This window comes from Typopeltis vanoorti, chromosome 1, assembly GCF_054136105.1.
Source record: "Typopeltis vanoorti isolate ZY-2024b chromosome 1, IOZ_Tvanoo_1.0, whole genome shotgun sequence".
NCBI lineage: Eukaryota > Metazoa > Arthropoda > Arachnida > Uropygi > Thelyphonidae > Typopeltis > Typopeltis vanoorti.
The window spans coordinates 139586781-139610781 of NC_143549.1; the positions used below are offsets into that span (position 1 = coordinate 139586781).

Genomic DNA, 24001 nt, shown 5'->3' on the forward strand with positions numbered 1-24001 from the left:
TGTTCCTCATATCATAGACAGGATTCAAACCAGGTTTCTTCAAGTGAAAAGCAAATATCATAATGTCCTTGAGACTAAAAGATGCAATAGCTCATTCTGGGGAAAAAAAAAAAGAAGAAAAAAAAGATTATGTTTCCCTAGTAAAATGACTAGGGAAATGTAGGAGAATTCATATCCTATCTTTCCTTTTTAGTTAAATTCAATAACCTGCCACAGCCACATAGCTTGGAGATAAACTTATACATTGGTTGCACATGACTTTAAATTTTTCAGGAAATGACAATGTATACTAAAATATTTTTAATCGATTAATTAAAAAACTTTAATTGATACCCTCCTATGTTTTGACAATGTTACATGGCCATCTTCTGGGAACATAAAACTATAATATGTGCATGCAGGCACTAATAATCAGAATATCTGAACACAGACTACATCCGGTTTCACCATTACAGCCACTCAGGAACCATGCACTACATATCCAGAATACATACACGGAATATGATGGAAGAAAGCCACTTTACCACACCACAGCAAATATAAATATGAAAGATTATTCCTGAAATCAGCTTCAGCTCTAAAAAAACTTCCCAAATCTCAACAATTTTGGGTGCATGAGACTGTGCCAAATTTGGGAAGCTTGCATCCTAAGAACATCAGCCCAACAGCCAAGACAAACCAACTTAGCCTACTGGGGAAGGGGGGGGGGGGGGGAGCCACACCTTTAGGACCAACTTCAGTTGCCTTCTTCAGCCTCGTTTGCTCGTTGTTAGTGCCTGCATGCACATATCATAGTTTTAAGTTCCTAGAAGATGGCAATGTAACATTGCCGAAATATACGAAGGTATTGATTAAAGTTTTTTAATTAATATTTTAGTATACGTTGTCATCTCCTGAAAAATTTAAAGTCAGCCACATAGCTTCTTGCTTACTACTTAGTTTCCAGGAAGGGAAAATCCTGCCACCTCCATATGAGATTGGTTAACTCACCTTTAGTTGAAAAGCTTTAATAACGGTTCTTTGCATTTCAGATAGGATTCCAACCCAGGTCTTATCAACAGAAGGGGGATTATTGATATTGACTGAGCTAAGGAGGCTCAGGGGAAAAATATACATATATATATTACACATCAACAGATTTAGAAACAATTCTTTACCTGGAGCCCCACAGACTGTATTAATCTTGGTTTGTTGACTGGACAGTAGCTCATCCAACAATCGTTGGGCTGTTGGAAGTATCTGAAACAAATTGTAAGTATTTAAAAAAAAAACATTATTCTCTAAATAATTATTTTTTTTAAAATAACAAATGAAAACTTAATTTCATCTCAACAGTGGTTAATAAACTGGTTTAATGATTAAGAAAAAAAATAATAAAAGGCAATATATAAAGTATGTTTGTAAAAACTGACATTTTTATCCTTTCATTCAAACTTGAAAAGACTTCATCAGTTCAAGTTACAGTGCAGACCAGCCATATGAACAATCCAAAATCCATATGAAGTGAGATGAATAACCACTCGAGTATTTTATCAACTAACTGTGTGGAATAATAGAAATGTATGGCAAGCATCATATTACAGCTGAGTTGGATAAAAGGGATGGATACATTATGACCCTGTTGGAATTTCTTAAGGAATTTGAAAGGATACTACATGAAAAGTTGTTACATAAACTAGAAAATATGGAACTGGAATAATTGGAATATAAATTATTGACTTGGATCAGGTGGTACATGGGGGATGTGAATCTGGCAGATTATTTAAGGTGACCAGTGGTATGCTCCACAGATCAATCCTTGGACCATTGTTGTGTAATCTATACTTTAATGATACTGGAAAGGGGCTGACAGGAGATCTTCGGTTGTTTGCTCATGAGGCAAAGATAGGAAGGGCAGAGATGCAAATAATATACTGCATTTACAGGATGATTTAAATAGTTGAATAATTAAAAAGTTGAAGTCGAAAGATCACTTAACAAAAATTACAAATAAAACTCAGAGGATAACTGCAATACAAAAACTGGTGAGATCTTTCTGAGCAATAAATACAAAATGTTATATTCAGGAAATGACAATGAAGAAAAAGAAGGAGTAGCCATAGTATTCAACACAAAATACGAGGCTAATCTTCTTGAATGGCAGGCAGTCTCAAAAAGAGTGATGTGGGCAAATATGAGAATGGGGAACTGGACAATGAGACTTATTTATGCCTATGGTCCCACAGAAGGTTCTACTAAAGTAGAAGTGGAGGAATTTTTTGATGCTTTAGAAAAAGCAACTGACACAATGAAAAAGGAAAAGTTGGTCCTTGTTGGGGATCTAAATAGCAGAGTAGAAAATGATTGTCAGACATACAAAAATATTTTGGGAAAATTTGGAGAAAAGAGCAAAGCTAATAATAATGGCAAATATCTGTTGGATTTCTGCACAGGACATGGACTGGTTATTACTAACACCATGTTCCAACATAAAAATGTGCATAAATTCACATGGAGAGAAGAGACAAGGAATAAGAAAAATCTCATTCACTATGTTATTGTTAATAGTGATGTTTTTTTCCTGGTGCAGATCACCAGAATACAGAGGATTTGAAATTGGAAGCGATCACTATTTAGTCTTGAGCAGGATAAAATTTAATTTCATATTGAAAAGAATAACATGTAAGAAACTTTTAAAGTGAATAAAAGTTGAGCAGCTCTCAGATGTGAACTGTTTGATGTGAAATTTCACATCTGATGCAGCTCTCAGATGTGAAAGAGTTTGAGAACAGGAACCAAACCTTGGAGATTCAGTAGCAAGCCTTGAAGAAAACCCTAACTAATTCAGCCAGAGAGGCATGTGGTGAGGTTTTTCTGTAAGGATAGAAAAATCAGAACTCCATGGTGGACACAGGAAGTTAAAGAGGCAGTGAAGGAAAAGAAGAAAGCATATCAAAAGTTCCTGGCAAATAAATCAGCTTTTGCTCTTAGAGAAAACAGAGACAAATGTAAGACAGCTAAACACTTCGTAAAACTAGCTAAACAAAAGTGATGGGAGGATTTGGCAAGAATATAGAAAATAAATATCAAGAAGGTGACAAAATATTCTGGAGGTTGTTGAAGAAGCTTAGGAATGGGGGAAAGAGTGCTGTAAAAGAAGTTAGAGATGATAAAGGTGACATGAAAACAGGAGAAAATGATATTCTTGAAGTATGGAGTAATTACTTTGAAAAACTGCTAAATGAAACAAGCAGTGATGACAGCAGTGGTAAAAAAACACTGACTAGGAATGCAGTCAGGAATACATATCCATACTTGAAGTAGAAAAAGCCATCAAAGGCTTGAAATGCGGAAAGGCAGCAGGAGTAGATGATATTCGACCTGAAATGCTGTAGTATAGTGGTATAAGAGTCTTACAGTGGCTGCACTGCACAGTTCAGAAAGCCTGGACAGAGGGACGAATTCCCGATGATTGGAGTAGAGCTCTCATAGTACCCATATATAAAAAGGGAAATAAAACTGAATGTGAGAATTACAGAGGTATTTCCCTGCTGAGTGTTCCTGGCAAGATCTATGCAAGTATACTTGAGAAACGGTTGAGAAGAATTGTGGAAGAAAAGCTGTGAAGAATAAGCTGGATTCAGGCCAAATAGAGGCTGTCAGGATCAGATCTTCACTTTACGACAAATAGTCGAGAAAGCATGGGAATATAACAAAGATCTGTATTTAAGTTTTGTCGATCTGGAAAAGGCATATGACAAGGTGCCAAGAGAGAAGCTATTCAATACGCTGCAGTTATATGGTGTCAATGGGGCACATTCTATCAAGCAATACTTAGTTTTTATTTGAGTTGTAAATCAGCAGTTAGAATTGAAAGAAGTACAGGAAGATTGTTTAATGTTAAGTCTGGTGTGAGACAAGGATGTACATTATCCCCTCTGTTATTCATTATCTATATGGATCACGTTATGAAGGAAAGTAGTAGTATTAATCATGATATCAGAATTGGAGATGTTAATATCAGCTCTTTGCTTTATGTGGACAATGTTATACTTCTAAATAAAACCGCTACAAGTTTGCAAGATTCCCTGACTAAATTGAATAACTGTTGTAATAGATATGGTATGAAGGTCAGCATTAAAAAGTCAAAGTTAATGAAAATAGGTAGAATTGTTGAAAATGTCAACTGTGTTGTGAATGGGGAACCTGTGGAACAAGTAAAACATTTTAGTTACTTAGGCACGATTTTTACTGAAGATGGCAAATTAAATATGGAAATAGACAACAGAATCAACAAAGTCAGTATGGTAGGCAGTCAATTGAATAAATTCATATGGAATAAGAGAGAAATTAGTCGGAACACTAAATTAGCTGTATACAAGACAGTGTTCAAACCAGTTTTAACCTATTGATCTGAGAGCTGGGTCAGAAGTAAAACACTTGTCCAAAGACTGCAGATATGAAAGTCCTGAGAAAGATTATAGGCATGAACAGATGGCATCAATGGCAATATCATATTAAAAACGAAGATATTAGAAAAGAACTTGACATTGTCAGCATCTAGGAATATGTTAGTAGAGCTAATCTCAGGTGGTATGGTCACTTAAACAGAATGGGCAAGGAAAGATTAGCAAAACAAGTGTTCTCGGCCAGACTGGCAGGAAAACGACCCAGAAGAAGACCAAGATATAGGTGGATTGATACGGTACAAAGTGCCTTAGATGATAGAAATATAAGATCTGATGATGTTGGAGTCTTGACAAGTAACAGACTGATTTGGAGGAAAATTGTAGATAGGAAGTTAGTAATGATGTAAATTTTTTATGTAGTACTATCATATCCTGTACATCCATTGAGGGTACATGTCAGGAATTTGATGATGATGATGAAGATGGATAACTGTCCATCTTCATCCATAGTCCAGGTGGGACATATAAGGATAAGGAAGTCATTTTGCCTCTTTACAAGCCCTGATATGACCACACCTGGACTATTGTGTACAGATTTGGTCTTTTGGGTTCCAAAGGAATAAAAAAAAAACTGTCGAAATGCTGCAAAGATGAGTTATAAAGATGATAAGTGGGATTATGAAATCTAGATTATGATGATGATGAATTCAGATTATGTGTTTCTAAACTTTTTAGAGGGCATTATAGGAAATCGGTTGATAAAATTTTTCATTATATGGAAGGTGGGAAGAGGACAAGGGGGACAAATGTGAATTAAACTTGTGTGTAGTTAAGAAAGGGATAAGAGCTAGATTTTTCTCTCATAGAACTGTGAGGGAGTGGAACAGTTTGCCTGTTGAAGTAGCAAGTGTATTATCTAGTGCGAATGAGTTCAAGAGAAGGTATGACAGCTGGTGTAGGTAATGTATAGCCTCCCTTGATGAGTCTTTGACTACCTGGAGATCTAATGATGATGATAATAATAATGACTTACTAAAATTTCCCCATTATAGCTTCAAAGAAAGGGTAAATGGCTCTGAGCTTGCTACAAACCTTATTAATAGAGAACCACTTCAGAGTGTCTGCTGAAAAAGGATCGGGGAATAACGGCCCACAATGTGAATAACAACTGCTTTCAATTCTCAAAATATTATGCAATCGGTTCTATGGAGTTCAAAAAACTTATCACAAGAGGCCCACACTAACCTATCATACCTCTCCTTAAACATTTGAAACCAAGAGAACACTCATGACTCTCTGGCAACCCATTCTAATCATTCACTCTGCCCACAAAAAATTCTCAAAATATTATGCAGGCAGTTCTATAGAGTTCAAAAAACTTATCACAAGTGGCCCACACTAACCTATCATACCTCTCCTTAAACATTTGAAACCAAGAGAATACTCATGACTCTCTGGCAACCCATTCTAACCATTCACTCTGCCCACAAAAAAATTTAGTTCACAGGCCCTTGTTAACCACACCCTCATATGACCTCATGGCATGATCCCTTGTTCTCTCTTCCATTCAATCATGTAATGAAAAATGTCTTTAGTATCTACTGTATAAAATCATTTTAGTTAACTTATATGTTTCTATCAGATCCCCTCTTTTTCTGCTTATCAGCTAAACATAACTTACAAACCTTCAATCTTCTCTTATAGGGAGCAAGCACTCTACACATACAAATAACAATTTTGGTTATTTGCCTCTGAATCCTCTCCACCACCTCAACATCTCCAAGAAATCAACCCAAGCAGGCGTAGGTGACTGAGTAGTTAGCATGTCTATTCTCCAACCAACAGGCTGTGAGTTCAAATCCTGCAGAGAGCATGGATATTTCTGTTTGTTTTAGGTTGGAGATGATCATTGCTCAGTGTGAGACCACTGCCCTGCTTATTGGAGGCATAAAGTGTCTTAAAAAATTTCCATATTTGGCTGTAGAGCAGGATTTCCAGACTACATAAAAAAGTAAACATGCAAAAATAAAATAAAATTAATAAAAATTGGGGGAAAATACTTAGCCCACCCACAGTATGAACATACTATAGGTTTATAATAATCTTCTGTGGGTGGGAACAATGGAATAAAAGGATAATTTGAATATTAAGAAAAAACATTGGAAAATTATGAAAAAATACACTACCAAATAGAGATGATGGGAATGAAAAGAGTAGTCATAATGGAAGACTATAATTATCCAAATATTGATTGGGTAGCAATAAAATCTTATGGGAGAGAATGAAACTGAATTTAACGAGCTGTTGCAGGACAACTTCCTCAAGCAGCATGTGACAGAAAGAACTCGAGGTCAAAGAGTGTTAGATTTGATTATAGGGTCAGAGGGGGTTTCAATTAAAGATGTAACTATCCTGCATCTGACTGGTGACAGTGATCATGAGGTACTCGCTTGGGAAGTGACTAAGTTTATGAACATTCCATTCAGAAAATGTTACATGCTAAACTACACAGCAGGAAATTATGACCAACTAAGGAATATACTGAGTTCAGCAGAATGGTATCGTTACTGGATGGGAAGCATTTAAAAAATACTTAAATGATGCGATATCAGAATGTGTCCGAGAGTTCGAAGAATAAATAGGGTAGGAAACAAATGGATGTGTAATCTTAGTAAGCAAGAGATTTGTAAGAAATGGATGATGTGAAAGAAGTAGTGTCTACATAAGGATGATATCTGTTATGAAAATTATAAGCAGCAGACCAGAAGAGTCAGAACTATTATACAGAAAGTCAAGTTTGAGTATGAAAAGAAACTGGCTCTACTAGCTAAAGACAACCCAAAAGAATTCTATTGATATGCTGCAAGTAAAAGAAAGAATGAATATGAAAGAATAACTCTTCCGAATGTAGACGCTGTGAGGGTGATAGATGCAGAAGAAGTTGTTCAAATAATTAGTCACTATTGAGTTCACTACCTCTTCTGGAGAAACTCAGGTGTATGAAGAGGGGGGTATTAGAGCTGTGGCACAAACTGAATAGGAATAAAGCAATAGGGATTGATGGGATATCAGCACGGCTGCTAAAAGAGTGTTCGACTGAACTGGCTATTTCTTTGACCAGGCTATATAATTTGAGTCTCAGAACAGGGACGATTCTGCAGGAATGGAAAGAATGTATGGTAATCCCATTGCACAAGGGTGGTGCAAAGACCAATGTATCCAACTATCGACCAATCAGTATCTCAGAAGTGGTGGTGAAGATTTTGAAAAAATTGGTCAGGGCTTGCATTCAAAAATGTTTACAGTGAATCTCTACTTTGTAATGAACAGCATGGGTTTATTAAGGGAAGGTCATGTTTTAGCAACTTCCTCAAATTCTATAATAGACAAGGGGAATGGATACACCATGATACTTTTGGATTTTGTTAAGGCTTTTAACAGAATGCAGCATGGTAGACTGTTGCAATTGGAGAATATGGGTTTGGATTATAAATTATCAGCATGGATAAGAGGATGACAGATATCAAAAAGTGGTATATGGGGGATTTAAGGTTAACTAGTGGTGTACCAGAAGGATCAGTCCTTGGCCCACTGTTATTCAATCTGTACATTAATAATATAAGGAAGGATTTGATAAGCAACGTACAGTTATTTGTTGATGATTTGCATCATATAGATAGGTAAGGTAATCAGAATGCTGCTGATATGCAGTACTTGCAGAATGATTTGAATAGGCTGGAATTGTCAATTCAATGTGAGTAAATGTAAAGTTATGCACTTTAGCATGATTAGATATCTAATGTCGTATTATATTGGTGGGATTATGCTAGAAGAAACTGATCAGGCTAGGGATCTTGGAATATTAGCAGACAGCAAGTTGAAGTTCAGGGACTATAATGCAAAGATTGCAAATACAACTCAAAAGATAAAATGCAATGCTGAAACGAACTTTAGCATGTAAAGATAAGGATGTCGTTTTGTCTCTTTACAAGGCCTTGATAAGACCTCTCTTGGATTACTGTGTGCAAGTCTGGTCTCTTGGTTTCTGTTGAAATTCTAATACAGTTGAGAGAGCATAAAGATCAGCATTAAAAATGATATCAGGATTGTGGAATACTAATTATGAAGACAGATTGAGAATTTGTAGACTGCAGAGACACTAGCTATCAGGAGAAAGAGGGGGTGATATGATTGATCCTCTATGACTGAAAGGGTCATAAAAGATTAAGTTGATGGAATTTTTCATTTTAAGGAGGGTGGAGACAAGAGGGCATCCTTGGAAGCTGAGAATGAATTCTGCTAAGAAGGAGGGGGTGAGGCCACATTTTTCTCTCATAGAGTGGTGTGTGTGTGTGTGTGTGTGTGTGTGTGTGTGTGTGTGTGTGTGTGTGTGTGTGTGTGTGTGTGTGTGTGTGTGTGTGTGATTGGAATGGATTGCCATTGGATGTGGTATGTGCAAGCAGTGTGAATGAATTCAAGAATAAGTATGATAGCTGGTGTGTGTGTGTGTGTGTGTAGTATGTGGCCTCCCTCAATGAGTCCCTGACTCCCTGGAGGTCTCTCTTAATAATAATAATAAAGCAGATATCAAAGTTGTTTTGTCCAGTTCTGCAATATGTCCTCTGAATTTCAATGCCTTATCCACCATCACCCACAGATCCCAAGCCTCATTAACTTTCCAAAGTCTAATCCTATCAATAAATACACAGGATGCAATCTCCTCAGCAAAAGGTGTATAGCTTACAACTTACCGCATTAAATTAGCAATATTTGTCATTTTCCCACACTGTCATTCTATTCAAATCATCCTGCAAGACCTCTAACATCATCTTTATTAATGATCACTCTCCCCAGTTTAGCAAACATTTGGATGTTTCTTCCCAAATCATTCCCAATATCATTAATATATAAATTGAACAGGAGTGGTCTAAGTACAGAATGCTGTGGTCTAGTTAATGCCTTCACCATATGCTACTCTCTCCAAAGGCCATCCATCAGATGCCCTCATATATATATATATATATATATATATCACCAGATTTATATCTATCTGCCATTTGCTCCAACTTAAACTATAGAATTTCATGCAGAATCTGAATGACTTCCCCTACAAAGTCTAGTAAATATTACAGTGTATGCATTATTTCCCTTATTCAACTTAACTGTCACTTTATTGTAGAAAGTGAGTTACTAAGATAAGACATCTTATCCAGCAGAGATTATCATATTCCTGTTTACCTGTTCCTAAATTCTGTCCTTAATCACCACTCGAAAGATACCAAGAGGTCTATAATTAATTTGCTATATCCATCCTAGAGTCTCCTCTCTCTTAATGGGCATCTTTCCATTGCTTCAGAGGCCTAAAGAAATTACTGCTGATATTCTGCAAGTGATCTTTAATAATGTGCTTGAATTGAAAACATACCTAGACAATGGATAGAAGCAATTGAATTAATAATTCCGGGGAAGAGAGATCTCAATAGATAGGAAAAATTAGAGGAGACTTAGTCTAATGTAAATTCCTGCAAAAATTTTCTATAAAATTTTAATAAATAGAAATAAAAGTGAAATAGAAAAGATACCTAATTTATAAACAAGTGGGTTTTAGAAAAAGTGGGAGTACTATACGATGCATTTTTATCTTAAGGAATATCACTGAACAAAGTACAGATTGTAGAGGCTCATTATACCTAAGTTTTAAAGATTTTGCCAAAGCATTTGATAATACTGATAAAGACATTTCACTTACTTATCTGTGTAAAAGTTCTGTTATTGCACAGCACCATCAGAATGGGTTGAGATAAGGACTGGTGTGAGACAGTGTTGTGTCAGCCATTGACTGGATTATAAGAAAATTTACAGGTCCAAATTTTCACATCATTATGCAGATAATAGTTTTGATAAAAACAAAATACACTGATATTCAAGCAAAATCAGCACTGTTTGTAAAAAAGATGAAAGATGTTCGTTATAAGAAGAAATATATTGAGTTTATTTGGCCATATTAATACAATTAAATAAACCAACTAGTTTCTATACTGCTTGGAAAGAAGTCAACAGTCACCATAGTGTGAGAAACAAATAGCCATGATGCCCAAATTAATAAATGCAGAACCTACTTTCACTGCAATAACTGTAGCAATACTGTACGCTCACAAATGCAAGACCCTTCGACACTTCTGCGCATGTCAGAAGAAGGCGAATCTATTCCGATAATAAGGTAATCAATCCGTCTTGTGGGATGAGTTGTTTATTATTACATGTCAGAAAATTAACTTTTCTTTTATTAATATTGTAGTTTTTAAAGTAGTAACTATTTTGCTTATATAACAGTTGTAAAACTTTATGTATAAACACATGATTTCGTGTGTTGTGACCATTTATACATCCTTTATTTCTTTCTCCCCTGAAGCATGAATTAAACTTGGCAATCTGCCAGCCTTGGTTCTATGAACTGTGGGCATACTTTCCACAAGTGTATGACAGTGATCAATGGGAATTTTGGAACATTCCTCCTGAAGGCATGTAAAGAGGTCAAGGGTGGAAGTCCCTTGACCTCACCTGATGATACAGTTCATCCCACAAATTTTCAACAGGACTGAGATCAAGGCTCAGCGGAGGCCCGTCAAGTGTGGTGATGTACATGTCCACAATACATGCTGCAGTTACAGCAGCAGCGTAATCGCATGGTCCATTGTCTTGCTGAAAAAAGACAATGGTCAGTTTCATAGAAATGCCACAAAGTAGGAAGAAGCATTGCAATGTCCAGCATGTTCAGATACCTCTCAGAGTTCAATGTTCGTGGCCAAATCAGGAAAAACAGGATCATATGACATATCATAGCATTACATCGCGACATCAGAATTTAATAGTTGGCTTTACATACTCTACTAAGATACATTCACCAGGCATTCGCCATACCTATCCATCTGCTCGATAGACAGTGTAGCATAACATAATTCATCACTCCATAACACAACTTTCCAAGCGTCTATGTCCCACTGTACATGCTCTTTGCACCACTGAACTGCATGTTGGTTTGAGTAATGTGGGACTTGCATATTGTGGTCCTATCATGGAAACCCATGTTATGAGCCTCGTTTCTGAATGTTTTGTGCAGATTCATGTTCCAGTCAATACCAGAACTCAGCATTCCATGTGTCAGTGAACAAATGGTGGGTTTTACATATTATCCAGTAGACTCCCTGCACTTCCATCTCAGTAGGGTATCAATGATTGTTGACGTGGGGGTGGCCTAATTTGTCAACAATTTGCTGAACAGATAGGCATGCAACATGATATCCTATCATAATGCTTCTTTCAAACTCTGTCAGTTCCCTTCTTGCAACCATTTCACCCGGACACAGTTGCACTGGCTTGGGAGCATCATATTCCTCTAATTTATACTCTGTATGACTCTTTACATGGCACGATGTACCTTGTTCGTGGGGGAAAGAAGTGGAAAGCAGTGGAAAGAAGTCAACTCGTGGCTTCTTCTGGGTTAGAATGAAGATGAACAAAAAAATTACAATAAAGGGCTGATATGAACCATAACACTACTAAAATACTGAAACATGTAGGGACCATTACAATAAGTTAAAAGCAGGAAACACATAGAGCAGGGAAGCTTGCATGACAGTTAGCTGAAAAGTTTAAGTCTGATGTGTGAAAAGATCTACTGAGCGATTTCCAAATATCACATAGAATTATTCCTTAGTTTCCATTGAGTGTATCTTGTGAGATGATCATAGCAGATTCTTTTAAATTGTAGGCAGTGAAGTTGTCCTCTATGTAATGGCATGGAGCTCATCCCATTCAATGTTATAATGTGTGTAGGAAATATGAAAAGCTAAGCCAGAGCTGTCTTTTTTTGTCTGATTTCCAAGCTTCTACATGTCTGCCCTATGTAAAAAGGCCACAAGAACATGGAATATAATAAAACTCAGGATGTTTCTTTGAAGGGACTGTGGTCTTTAGATGAACATAATAAATCCTGTATAGTCAAAATGGGCTTGAAAGTCACTCTTATGTCATGAGATTTGAGGAGGCTAGTAATCGTGAATGAATGTCTACCAATATAATTGATGGAATCATTTCTATAGAGAATGTCAGGATTGTGGAGCAGGAGTAGAGCATGTAATTCTTCCTTCAGGTTGTCTTCATCTCTTATAATAGAGATCATCATTTAGTTGAGCATATGCATACCTAGTTTTTAATAAATTTAGTTTAATCCTTTATCCAAGTGTACGCAAACAAAGTTTGCGCCTGAAGTATCTTCAGGACTGAGGCAACTCGTGGTAAAGGTGGACCAAGCTCTCATCGCGTTTCTTAGTATCTCCCATAATGCAAATTGTAATTACACTTGGATAAAGGAAAAACTAAATTTATTAGTCTAACCAAGTGAAAAAAACTTCCAACATCTTTCTCTAAATCCAGAGTAATCTAATAATAAGGTGACACACCTCTTGGCAACTCGTATAGGTAAATATGACTTCTCCATTACTTCCACCTTATTATCACCACCTCTGGGTCTGGCTCCCATGGATGAGACCTCAATAAAGGTCGAAGCCGGTCTGGGTGGTAGTCCTTCCCTTAATGCATAGCATTATACATGTCTGCAAGGAGATGTGCTTTGTGTTATGGGAGATACTAAGAAAAGTGATGAGAGCTTGGTCAACGAGTTGCCTCAGTCCTGAAGATACTTCAGGTGCAAACTTTTTGCTTACACTTGGATAAAGGATTAAATTAAATTTATTATAGTCTAACCAAGTGAAAAAACCTTCCAATACCAAGTTTTTGTGATATATGATGCAAAGAGGATGAATGTAGCTAATGAACTGTATGAGTGGGCTTGCAGTACATGCTAAGAGAGAAGCATCCTTCAGCTTTTTTTGAAATCAAAACATCTAAAAAAGTTAATTTTTCTTACTTTTCAAGTTTCAAAGGAAATTTTATTTATGGTGGAAGGAGTTGATAAACTAAAGAAAATTGTGCAGCTCAGTAACATTGTATTTTCAGATGATAAAGAAGTCATCTACATATGTCCACTTTCCAAAAAAAAAAGTTTGTTGTGAAAGTTACTCTAGCCAATGAAGTGTTAGTAAACATCTGAAATCATAATTTCACAATAGCAGAAGCTAGCATTTAAAGAAAGGTTTCAACTTTGTTGCCATTCCAGAACACAGTCCTAAAATATATTTTGTTTGCAACATAGAAAAGGCCCTTTATTTTTGCCACACCTGTTGCAAATGACATCAGACTAAAGACTGTGATCCTTCTCTATTGAGCATACCTTGTGAGTGTACCAAACAGCATCAATCCCTCAGAAAAAAAAAAAAAAAGAGTACTTTCTAGTTTAAAAAAGAACAAGGATATTATAATATTTAAAGGTACAAAGGTAATTCAGCTGTCATCATGAATACAACTGATTATATGTTTAAGATTTCTCTCTTACTGTCAGATTCCTCAACTTATACTCCATTTGACTATGACACTAATTGGACAAATCATGAAGAGACTAATAATCTGTTATGCAACACGTTCATAAGACCTATAGATCCAAGGAAAATGTTGAAATCTATGAACTCCTTAACTCCATGCCTATGTGTAGCACCTAAGGTACACAAGAATGGATTCCCACTTTGACCTATTGTAGATGGCATTAGTTCACCTACTTATCTGTTATCAAAATATCTTGTTAATCTTCTAAAAAAACATGAGACATACAGACTCTTACATCAAAACTCGCAACACTTTGTACAAAAACTATGGAAATTTTCAATCATGCCATCAGATATTCTAGCAAATCTAAATATTATATCTTTGTTCACCAATGTTCAATGTGGACAAAATTAGGGAACTTATAAACGATCTGTTCCCTCCTGACACCACTCAACTTTTTAGGCATTGTCTTCACTCCATTATTTCAGATAGAATGGGAAAATTTACAAGCAACTATCCAGCCTTACAATGGGAAGTTCCTTGTCTCCTCCATGTGCCAACTTATTCATGGAAAACTTGGAAAAACATTTTGTCACATCTTCAAACAAAAAGCCTTCGATATGGTGAAGATACATAGATGATATGTTTACTGTCTGGAAATAGTGTTACTGAGCTGCATGATTTTCTTTCATCTATCAACCCCTTCACCATAAAATAAAATTCACTTTAAATTGTGAAAAGGAAGGAAAACTACCTTTCTAAGATGTTCTGATTTCAAAAAAAGCCAAAGGAAGCTTCTCACATAGTGTATATTGCAATCCCACTCATGCCGGTCATTACCAACATTCATCCTCTTTGCACCATATATCACAAAAACTACGCATTAAACACGTGGGCAGTGAGGTAGTCCTCTAACAGAAAAACAGAAACTCAATGATTCAAGACCTATAAGTTGAAACAGGGAGAGTCGGGAGATACAGCACATGGAAAGCAGATGTGTATCGGGATAATCAGCATAGGAATAGAATGGATCAGAGTATGTGAGGGAAGAGGGAAGTAGTTGAGACAGAGGAGATATATGGGGTAGTGATAAAGCTGATTTGGCAGTATGGTGTGAGGTGTGGTGAGGATATACTAACAGGCAGTTTGGAGAGGAATGATTATAGACTAAAAGCAAACTGCTGTGTTTATTTACAGCTGCCAGGAACCTGATTATCTGCCCAACAATTGTTGGAATAAGTAAAACATGGTTGAATGAGGATGATATCCTGACAGGAACAGAAATGGAAGGGTACAATGTTTTTCATGAGGATGGAAAGAAGGGAAGGTAGTGTTGCTGATGATAGCGGGAGAATTATGTCTAGATAAGGTAGAGATGCGAGAAGGAAATAGTAGCACTGGTTTTGAGGCAGTATGATATGAGGTGAAGGCTGATGAGAAGAGATATTTGGTTGGATGTTACTATAGGATGGAATGTAGAAGGTGGTAATGAATAAATGTATAAGCAACTTGGATTAGTGAAAGGGAAGGGTGATTGTGAGTGAGGTTTGCACTTCCTTCTAGTTGGTGAGAATGATCATTAAGTGATTACCTGGATTGGGGCTAGCCATATAAAGACTTCTATGAGGAAAGGATATATGTGGAATTACAAAGCTGGTGATTATGAAAATCTTAGAAGCATGGAGCTATAGCATGGAATAAGGCGTTTAAACAGGAAGCAGATAAATGCTGCTTGGGCATTGCCCGAGAAATATGTAACAGCAGTTTGTGAATGCATTCTAAAGATCAAAATGCTGAAGGGGTTAAATAGATGAATGAGGAAGATTAAGCATGAAATCTGGAAGAAGGCACTTTGGAAGCAGCATAAGATGAATAATGGTAATAATCAGTTGAACGAAGGGTATAAAGAGTAGGCTAGGAAGGTAACTCAATTGGACAGCAAAAGTGCAGTACAAGCAGAAATTAGCAAATCAAGCCAAGAAAAATCCCAGAGTTTTTCAATATAGAGCAAGTAGAAAGAAGAATAATTATGCTTTCATTTCAGACACCTTTCCTTTAGTATTACATGGTGATCAGCATTCATTTCGGACAAATTCCGCTTTAGAAATAATTAATTTAATTACTGGATGAAAGTGGTAGATTAGTAACTGCTGGAGAAGAAACAGTCAAGGTATTCATGTGAGCAGTCCATCAGGGTATTTCATCCTTGGTGTGAAATCAGAAGCAAAGTGTAGAGAATGAAATGAGGAAAGACTTACAGTGAACAAGCAAGCAAGAGGCATACAAGGAGTGAAGTAAGTTAGATGTTAATAAGGCAATAAGACTTAGTGACATATCACGATGTCTTAAGGGAATTTTCTAGATAGAGTCAGACTTAACCTACTTGTTTAACAAGAGTCCTGGAACAGCATAAGTCTCAAAAAAGTGGATGGAAGGTAAAATTATTCCGCTTTCCAAAGGTGGTATTAAGACTGAGACTACAAATTACAGGATAATCAGTGTATCTGGAGTTTGTTAAAGTACTGGAAAGGTTGGTGATAGTTAGAATACAAAAGTGGATTGATAACAGCCATATTCTCTCTGATTGTCAGCATGGGTTTGTTAAAGGGAGGTCATTTTTTATCAACTAACTTATGTACTATAAGGAATAATAATAAGGAATCAAGCAAATATTGACCTTAATGGAGGACTTGAACAGTATGTGAGGGGAAGCAAAGTGAGGAAATTGGAGAGACAAGAAGAGACCTTGGAGCAGTGGTGGTGGTGGACAAGGATCAGAAGTTGAGAGGCCACACTGCACAAGTTGCTATAATTGGTAATTGACTTAAGGAATTTACAACACATAAAACAGATATTAAAGGAAACTTTAATGAATACCTTCAATATTTCGACAACGTCACGTTGCCATCTTCAGGAACATACAAATATGGTATGTGCATGCAGGCACTAACAAAAGCAAATGAGGAAAAAGGCAAGAAACTAATATTGTTCCTAAAGACTCCCACTCAAGGAAACCCTAGAGCTCATCCAAGCCAAATTTCCGCCTGATATCTCAGCCCTATTTCAGTTCACAATGAACTCAGGCTATTTCGTTTGGCAAGGAAAATTCTACAAACAGATAGAGGGGACGTCCATGGGTTCATCACTTCCCCCACCCTTGGCCAACTTCTTTATGGAGACCTTTGAAGAGAAAGCCTTAAACTCTGCCCCACAAAAACCCACTATTTGGCTTCGATATGTGGATGATGTGTTTGCTATATGGCCACATGGCTCAGATACACTCCACTCTGTCCTAACACACTTAAACAACCAACACCCCAGGATCCAGTTCACCTTGGAAAAAGAGAAAAACAATGCCATCGCCTTCCTAGACACTCTAATCACTCACCAGCCTGATGGATCTTTGGTTTTCTCTGTTTATAGAAAACCCACCCATACAGGCAGATACATTCACCAACAATCCCACCACCACCCCTCACAACAATAGGGGGTTATAAAAACACTATATAACAGAGCAAAATTAATCTGCTCAGATGACGATGCCCTAACCACTGAACTAAACCAATCCTCAACACTTTCTTAGCCAATGGCTACAATCCCCCAAAAAATACTAAAACCAGTAAACCACAACCCCCCCCCCACCCTCTCCAATAAAGATTGCACTAAATCTATCACCATCCCCTACATCCGGGGCACCTCTGAGAAAATAACCAACATCCTCAAGAAATATGACCTAACTTTAGACCATATAAAAAGTTGGCATCCCTTATCCGCTCTATCAAAGACCAACCACTTTCCCTAGACCTACTTTGGTGTATACCAGGACCCTTGCAGCTGTAAACTGTCCCACTTTGGCCAAACAGGCAGGACAGCGAATATCAGAATTTCAGAACACAAAGACTACATCCGGTTTCACCAGTACAGCCACTCTGGGCTTGCCATAGAATTTGTTGGAAGAAAACTAAAATAATACACCACAGCAAGCTGAAGTACGAAAGATTATTCATGGAATCATCAGCAGCTCTAAAAAACGTTCCAAACCTCAATAAATTTGGGTGCATGAGACTGCCCCAAATCTGGGAGACTTACATCATGAGAACTTCAGCCCAACGGCCAAGACAACCCAATTAGCCTGCTAGGAGGCACCATTAGGACTTTAGGAACAATATTAGTTTCTTGCCTTCTTCCTCATTTGCTTTTGTTAGTGCCTGTGTACACATACCATATTTGTATGTTCCTGAAGATGGCAACGTGATGTTGCCGAAATACTGAAGGTATTCTTTAAAGTTTCCTTTAATTAATATCCGTTTTATGCATTGTAAATTCCTTAAGTCAATTACTAGTTATGTTTGACCAATGTATAAGTCTTGCTACAAGAAGTTGTTATAATCTGATGTGAAATCATCACATCAGATCATACATAGCAATGATGTGGAGGACCTTAACATGCAGAAATAAAGAGGTTATAGTTCCATTGTATAAGGCCTTAATCAGTCCTTATACGAATTATTGTGCACATATTTGGTATCCTGGTTTTCATGGTGATGAGGACATATTAGAAAGAGTCCAGAGAAGACTGACTAAGGTGATAACTGGTCTTTAGAATGTGGAATATGGTGACAGATTGAAGGAACAATATGCAAAGACTTATGAATAGGAAAGAGAGAGGATATGATCAAGACATTTAAGTTGGTAAGGGGTTGTTACTGGGTTATAGTGGAAGAAACTTTTTCACAGAATAGGAAAATGGGACAGAATGATGGGACATCTCTGGAAACTATACAAGGAGAGTGTGAGCAAAGGCATCCCACTCACCAACCACTCATGAAGAATGGTTGGTGAGTGGAATACATTACCTGACAGTGTCAGGTAATGTATTCCACTTGGTTAATGTGGATACACTGAATGAGTTTAAAGTTGGTTTAATAAGCTTTGTGTGTAACAGTGTGTGGGTGGGTGTGCCTTCCAAGATGAGTCTTAACTGTGTGGAGGTGTGGTGTTAATATTATTAATAAGCAAGTTTTGATGTTACTTCTGCATTTACAAATATCCTGCTTAAAGGAATATTAAGCAGGCACTCTAATAATAAAATTTTCAAGTAAATTTTATTATGCCATATGCAATATCCTGACTGTATCATACAATGAAACAGGAGAGTACATTTTTTTAAAAAATGTACTCTCCTGATATCTGAACATTAATCCACAATACTATATTGCGCAAATATATGGCATAATAAAAACATTATTCCCGCATAGTTAGAGCTCTTTGCATTAATGATGTTTTACTCCAAACACAATAAGATAACACTTAACAATTCCACTATGATTACAATCCTAAAAAATACAGGTTGTTAAAAACTACACCTAATAGGAAATTAATAGAGCCATATTAGATCACTCGAAACAGTAGTGGTTCCTTATATTAAAGGATTATCTGAAAAAAAAATTAAAAAAAAAAAAAATACCAATTACAAGCTTCCAATAAACCAATATTACAACTAGCTTCCATTAACTGTCTCCAAAGGATGAAGATTCCCATCACTGATACTAGCAGTATATAGGCTATAGTGCCAGCAAAAACTCATGTATTATGGAAAGTCTGACAGTTCAATATAGAAACAGAAACACGAACAACAGAAAATTATATAATTATGAACTGATATGGACAAAGTGGATTAGGAGACCATGTGCTCAACGTCTTACAAGTGATTAAATGGAGAACTTTTAGTATAAAAAGATGATTTAAAATTGACATTATTTTGGGAATCTGCATATGCTTTACATAACACTACTAACCAAAAAAAGCATGAATGAAAAAAAAATAAAAAAATAAAATATTTGGGTGACTAATTCTATGTTTAACTTAAAAATTGGTCATCTTTGACTATGCCCAGTAGGAACACTCAAAATATGTGAGTGCTGATTTGAATGATTTGGAACTTAATCAACTAAATTGAACTCTGTTAGCTGATATCAAAAATATGAAGGATAACTATCATGCATTGCAAAAAAGTATGATGTACCATAATTTTTCTTTTTTCATTAGCAATCAAAAAAATTTGCCAGCATTTAACAAATATGAAGATTAAAACTTTTTCAATATATCCAACAGTATATGCAGTCATCATCATCAAATTCCTGACATGTACCCTTAAGGGGTGTACAGGATATGATAGTATTACATGAAAAATTTACATCATTACTAATTTCCTATCTACAATTTCCCTCCAAATCAGTCTATTACTTGTCAAGACTCAAATATTATCATTATCAGATCTTATATTTCTATCGTCTAAGGCACATTGTACCGTATCAATCCACCTACATCTTGGTTTTCCTATGGGTCATTTTCCTGGCAACCTGGCAGAGAACTTGTTTTGCTAATCTTTCCTTGCCCATTCTGTTTAAGTGACATACCACCTGAGATTGGCTCTGCTAATGCATTCCTGGATGCTGACAATGTCAAGTTCTTTTCTAATATCCTCGTTTTTAATATGATATTGCCATTAATGCCATCTGTTCACGTCTATAATCTTTCTCAGGACTCTCATATCTGCGGCCTCTAGTCATTGGTCAAGTGTTTTACTTCTGACCCAACTCTCAGATCCATAAGTTAAAACGGGTTTGAACACTGTCTTGTATACAGCTAATTTAGTGTTCTGACTAATTTCTCTCTTGTTCCATATGAATTTATTCAATTGACTGCCTACCATACCAGCTTTGTTGATTCTGTTGTCTATTTTCATATTTAATTTACCATCTTCAGTAAAAATCATGCCTAAGTAGCTGAAATGTTTTACTCGTTTCACAGGTTCCCCGTTCACAACACAGTTGACATTTTCAACAATTCTACCTATTTTCATTAACTTTGACTTTTTAATGCTGACCTTCATACCATATCTATTACAACAATTATTCAATTTAGTCAGGGAATCTTGCAAACTTGTAGCAGATTTATTCAGAAGTATAACATCGTCTGCATAAAGCAAAGAGCTGACATTAACATCTCCAATTCTCATATCATGTTTAATACCACTTTCCTTCATAATGTGATCCATATAGATAATGAATAACAGAGGGGATAATATACATCCTTGTCTCACACCAGATTTAACATTAAACCATCTTCCTGTACTTCCTTCAATTCTAACTGCTGACTTACAACTCAAATAAAGACCAAGTATTGCTTGATATAATGCCCTATTGACACCATATAACTGCAGCATATTGAATAGCTTCTCTCTTGGCACCTTGTCATATACAAAACTTAAATACAGATCTTTGTTATATTCCCATGCTTTCTCGACTATTTGTCGTAAAGTGAAGATCTGATCCAGACAGTCTCTATTTGGCCTGAATCCAACTTGTTCTTCGCCAAGCTTTATTTCTACAATTCTTCTCAACCGTTTCTCAAGTATACTTGCATAGATCTTGCCAGGAACACTCAGTAGGGAAATACCTCTGTAATTCTCACATTGTTTTATTTCCCTTTTTATATATGGGCACTATTAGAGCTCTACTCCAATTATCGGGAATTCGTCCCTCTGTCCAGGCTTTCTGAACTGTGCAGTGCAGCCACTGTAAGACTTAATACCACATACTTCAGCATTTCTGGTTGAATATCATCTGCTCCTGCTGCCTTTCCACATTTCAAGCCTTTGATGGCTTTTTCTACTTCAAGTATGGATATGTATTCTGACAGTATGCGTGCTGAATGTTTTTTTATCACTGTGCTATCACTGCTTGTTTCATTTAGCAATTTTTCAAAGTAATTAACTCCATACTTCAAGGATATCTTTTTCTCCTGTTTTCATGTCACCTTTATCATCTCTAACTCCTTTTACACTCTTTCCTCCATTTCTAAGCTTCTTCAACAACCTTCAGAATATCTTATCACCTTCTTGATATTTATTTTCTATGTTCTTGCCAAAGTCCTCCCATGACTTTTGTTTAGCTAGTTTTACACAGTGTTTCACTTTCTTACATTTGTCTCTGTATTCTCTAAGAGCACAAGCTGACTTATTTGCCAGAAACTTTTGATATGATTTCTTCTTTTCCTTCACTGCCTCTTTAACTTCCTGTGTCCACCATGGAGTCCTGATTTTCTATCCTTGCAGAAAAACCTCACCACATACCTCTCTGGCTGAATCAATCAGGGTTTTCTTCAAGACTTGCCACTGAATCTCCAAGGTTTGATTCCTGTTCTCAATCTCTTTCATTTTTTCTTCAATAATCTTTGTGTATGTTAGTCTACAGTTCACATCTGAGAGCTGCTCAACTTTTATTCACTTTAAAACTTTCTTACATGTTATTCTTTTCAATATGAAATTCAATTTTATCCTGCTCAAGACTAAATAGTGATCGCTTCCAATTTCAAATCCTCTGTACACTCTGGTGTCCTGCACCAGGAAGAAAACATCACTATCAACAATAACATAGTCAATGAGACTTTTCTTATTCTTTGCCTCTTCTCTCCATGTGAATTTGTGCACATTTTTATGTTATTAACATGGTGTTAGTGATAACCAGTCCATGTCCTGAACAGAAATCCAATAGGTATTTGCTGTTATTATTAGCTTTCTCTTTTCCCCAAATTTTCCCAATATATTTTTGCATGTCTGACAATCATTTCCTACTCTGCTTTTCAGATCCCCAACAAGGACCAACTTTTCCTTTTTCATTGTGTCAGTTGCTTTTTCTAAAGCATCAAAAAATTCCTTCACTTCTACCTTAGTAGAACCTTCTGTGGGACCATAGGCACAAATAAGTCTCATTGTCCAATTCCCCATTCTCATATTTGCCCACATTACTCTACTTGAGACTGCCTGCCATTCAAGAAGATTAGCCTCGTATTTTGTGTTGAATACTATGGCTACTCCTTTTCCTTGATTGTCATTGCCTGAATATAACATTTTATATATGCAGTTTAAATTATTAATACCCACTTCCAAAAAACAGGATATAAATAATGGTTTATTATTGGATACCCATGATTGCTCATTACAAAGACAACTGAAATAAATTAAAAAGAGAAAAAATCATTCTTGTGGAACGCAGAACAAAAGAATAGGAAACTAATCTTTAACTTAGATTTTACACAAATCTGGGGAACAGGAGAAAGTTAGCACTATTTAATAATTAATTACAGATAGTAAAATTCATAAAATTTGCTAAATTTCTACCCGATAAACCATTCATTTTTCTTTCAACATAAAGATGTGTATAAATTTATGAGATGAGGGGTGAGTGCAAGAAAGCACAAGAAATCTTAGTGATTACATTATTATGATAGTAAGATCTTTAGACTGATCCAGGAAAATGTAAAAGAGATGGTAATTACCATTCAGTTAGAGATAAATATGAATATCACACTGAAAATAAAAATGTGCATGCAAATTTTAAAAATTGTCAAATGTAATTATTGAATCTGATATTATCATTTAAGATTTTCTTTTTATACTGAAATTGTGCATTGGATTTGGCACACCGCAGGTGAGTTGGATAGGGATCCTTGGAGGAGCTGAATTTTGTGTATATGGAGGATGGGAATATAGGATTACTCCTTTTACTACATGGTTTATGAATGTTTGCTGATTTTTTTGACTCACACAAGAGAGGTCCCAAAACCTATGACACAATAGTGCTGTATGTGAATAAGTGGTTAGATGGAAGAGAGTAATTTGTTGATATGTTTTTTGAAAACCTGAAGGTTGTAGTCATTGAGGAAGATAGTATGGGAAAAGACTCTTCCAAAGAGCAGAGGTGTAAGAAATGAAAGCAAAGAATGAGAAGTTGGTTCGTTAAGTTTGGAGTTGAACTGTAAATGGGTGTTGATAGGCAGCTGATCATATTTGTATGAGTACAAGAAAGTGGAGGAAGGAATTTTAGCAGCCAGTTCAGAGGAACATTGTCCATGAAAATATGTATAGAAGAAACATAATGTAGCAACAGAATGCCTATGAGAAAGTGGCTAGGGAGGTGGTGTGTGGTATCAATTAATCAAATTTTTTACTTCTCTTCAATCAAGCATTCTGAGGGAAGTTTTAGGTGCACCATCCCAAATGTGGGAACAGCATTCTAGGATTGGATGGATTTGAGATTTATAAAGTGTCAGGAGTTGAGCAGGAGAGAAGTACTGTTTGGAAAAGAATAGCAAGCTTTTTTGGAGGC

General features: G+C 36.3%; 1 protein-coding gene across 1 annotated transcript in view; it reads right to left on the bottom strand.

Moving 5' to 3' along the window:
- The window catches only part of Dora (zinc finger SWIM domain-containing dorado), a 495561-nt gene that overhangs the window by 348784 nt on the left and 122776 nt on the right, over positions 1-24001 (bottom strand). Inside the window, exon 6 of the mRNA XM_090399467.1 lies at positions 1158-1239. Coding sequence (XP_090255593.1) covers positions 1158-1239 — 82 coding nt within the window. The remainder of the gene's footprint in view (positions 1-1157; positions 1240-24001) is intronic.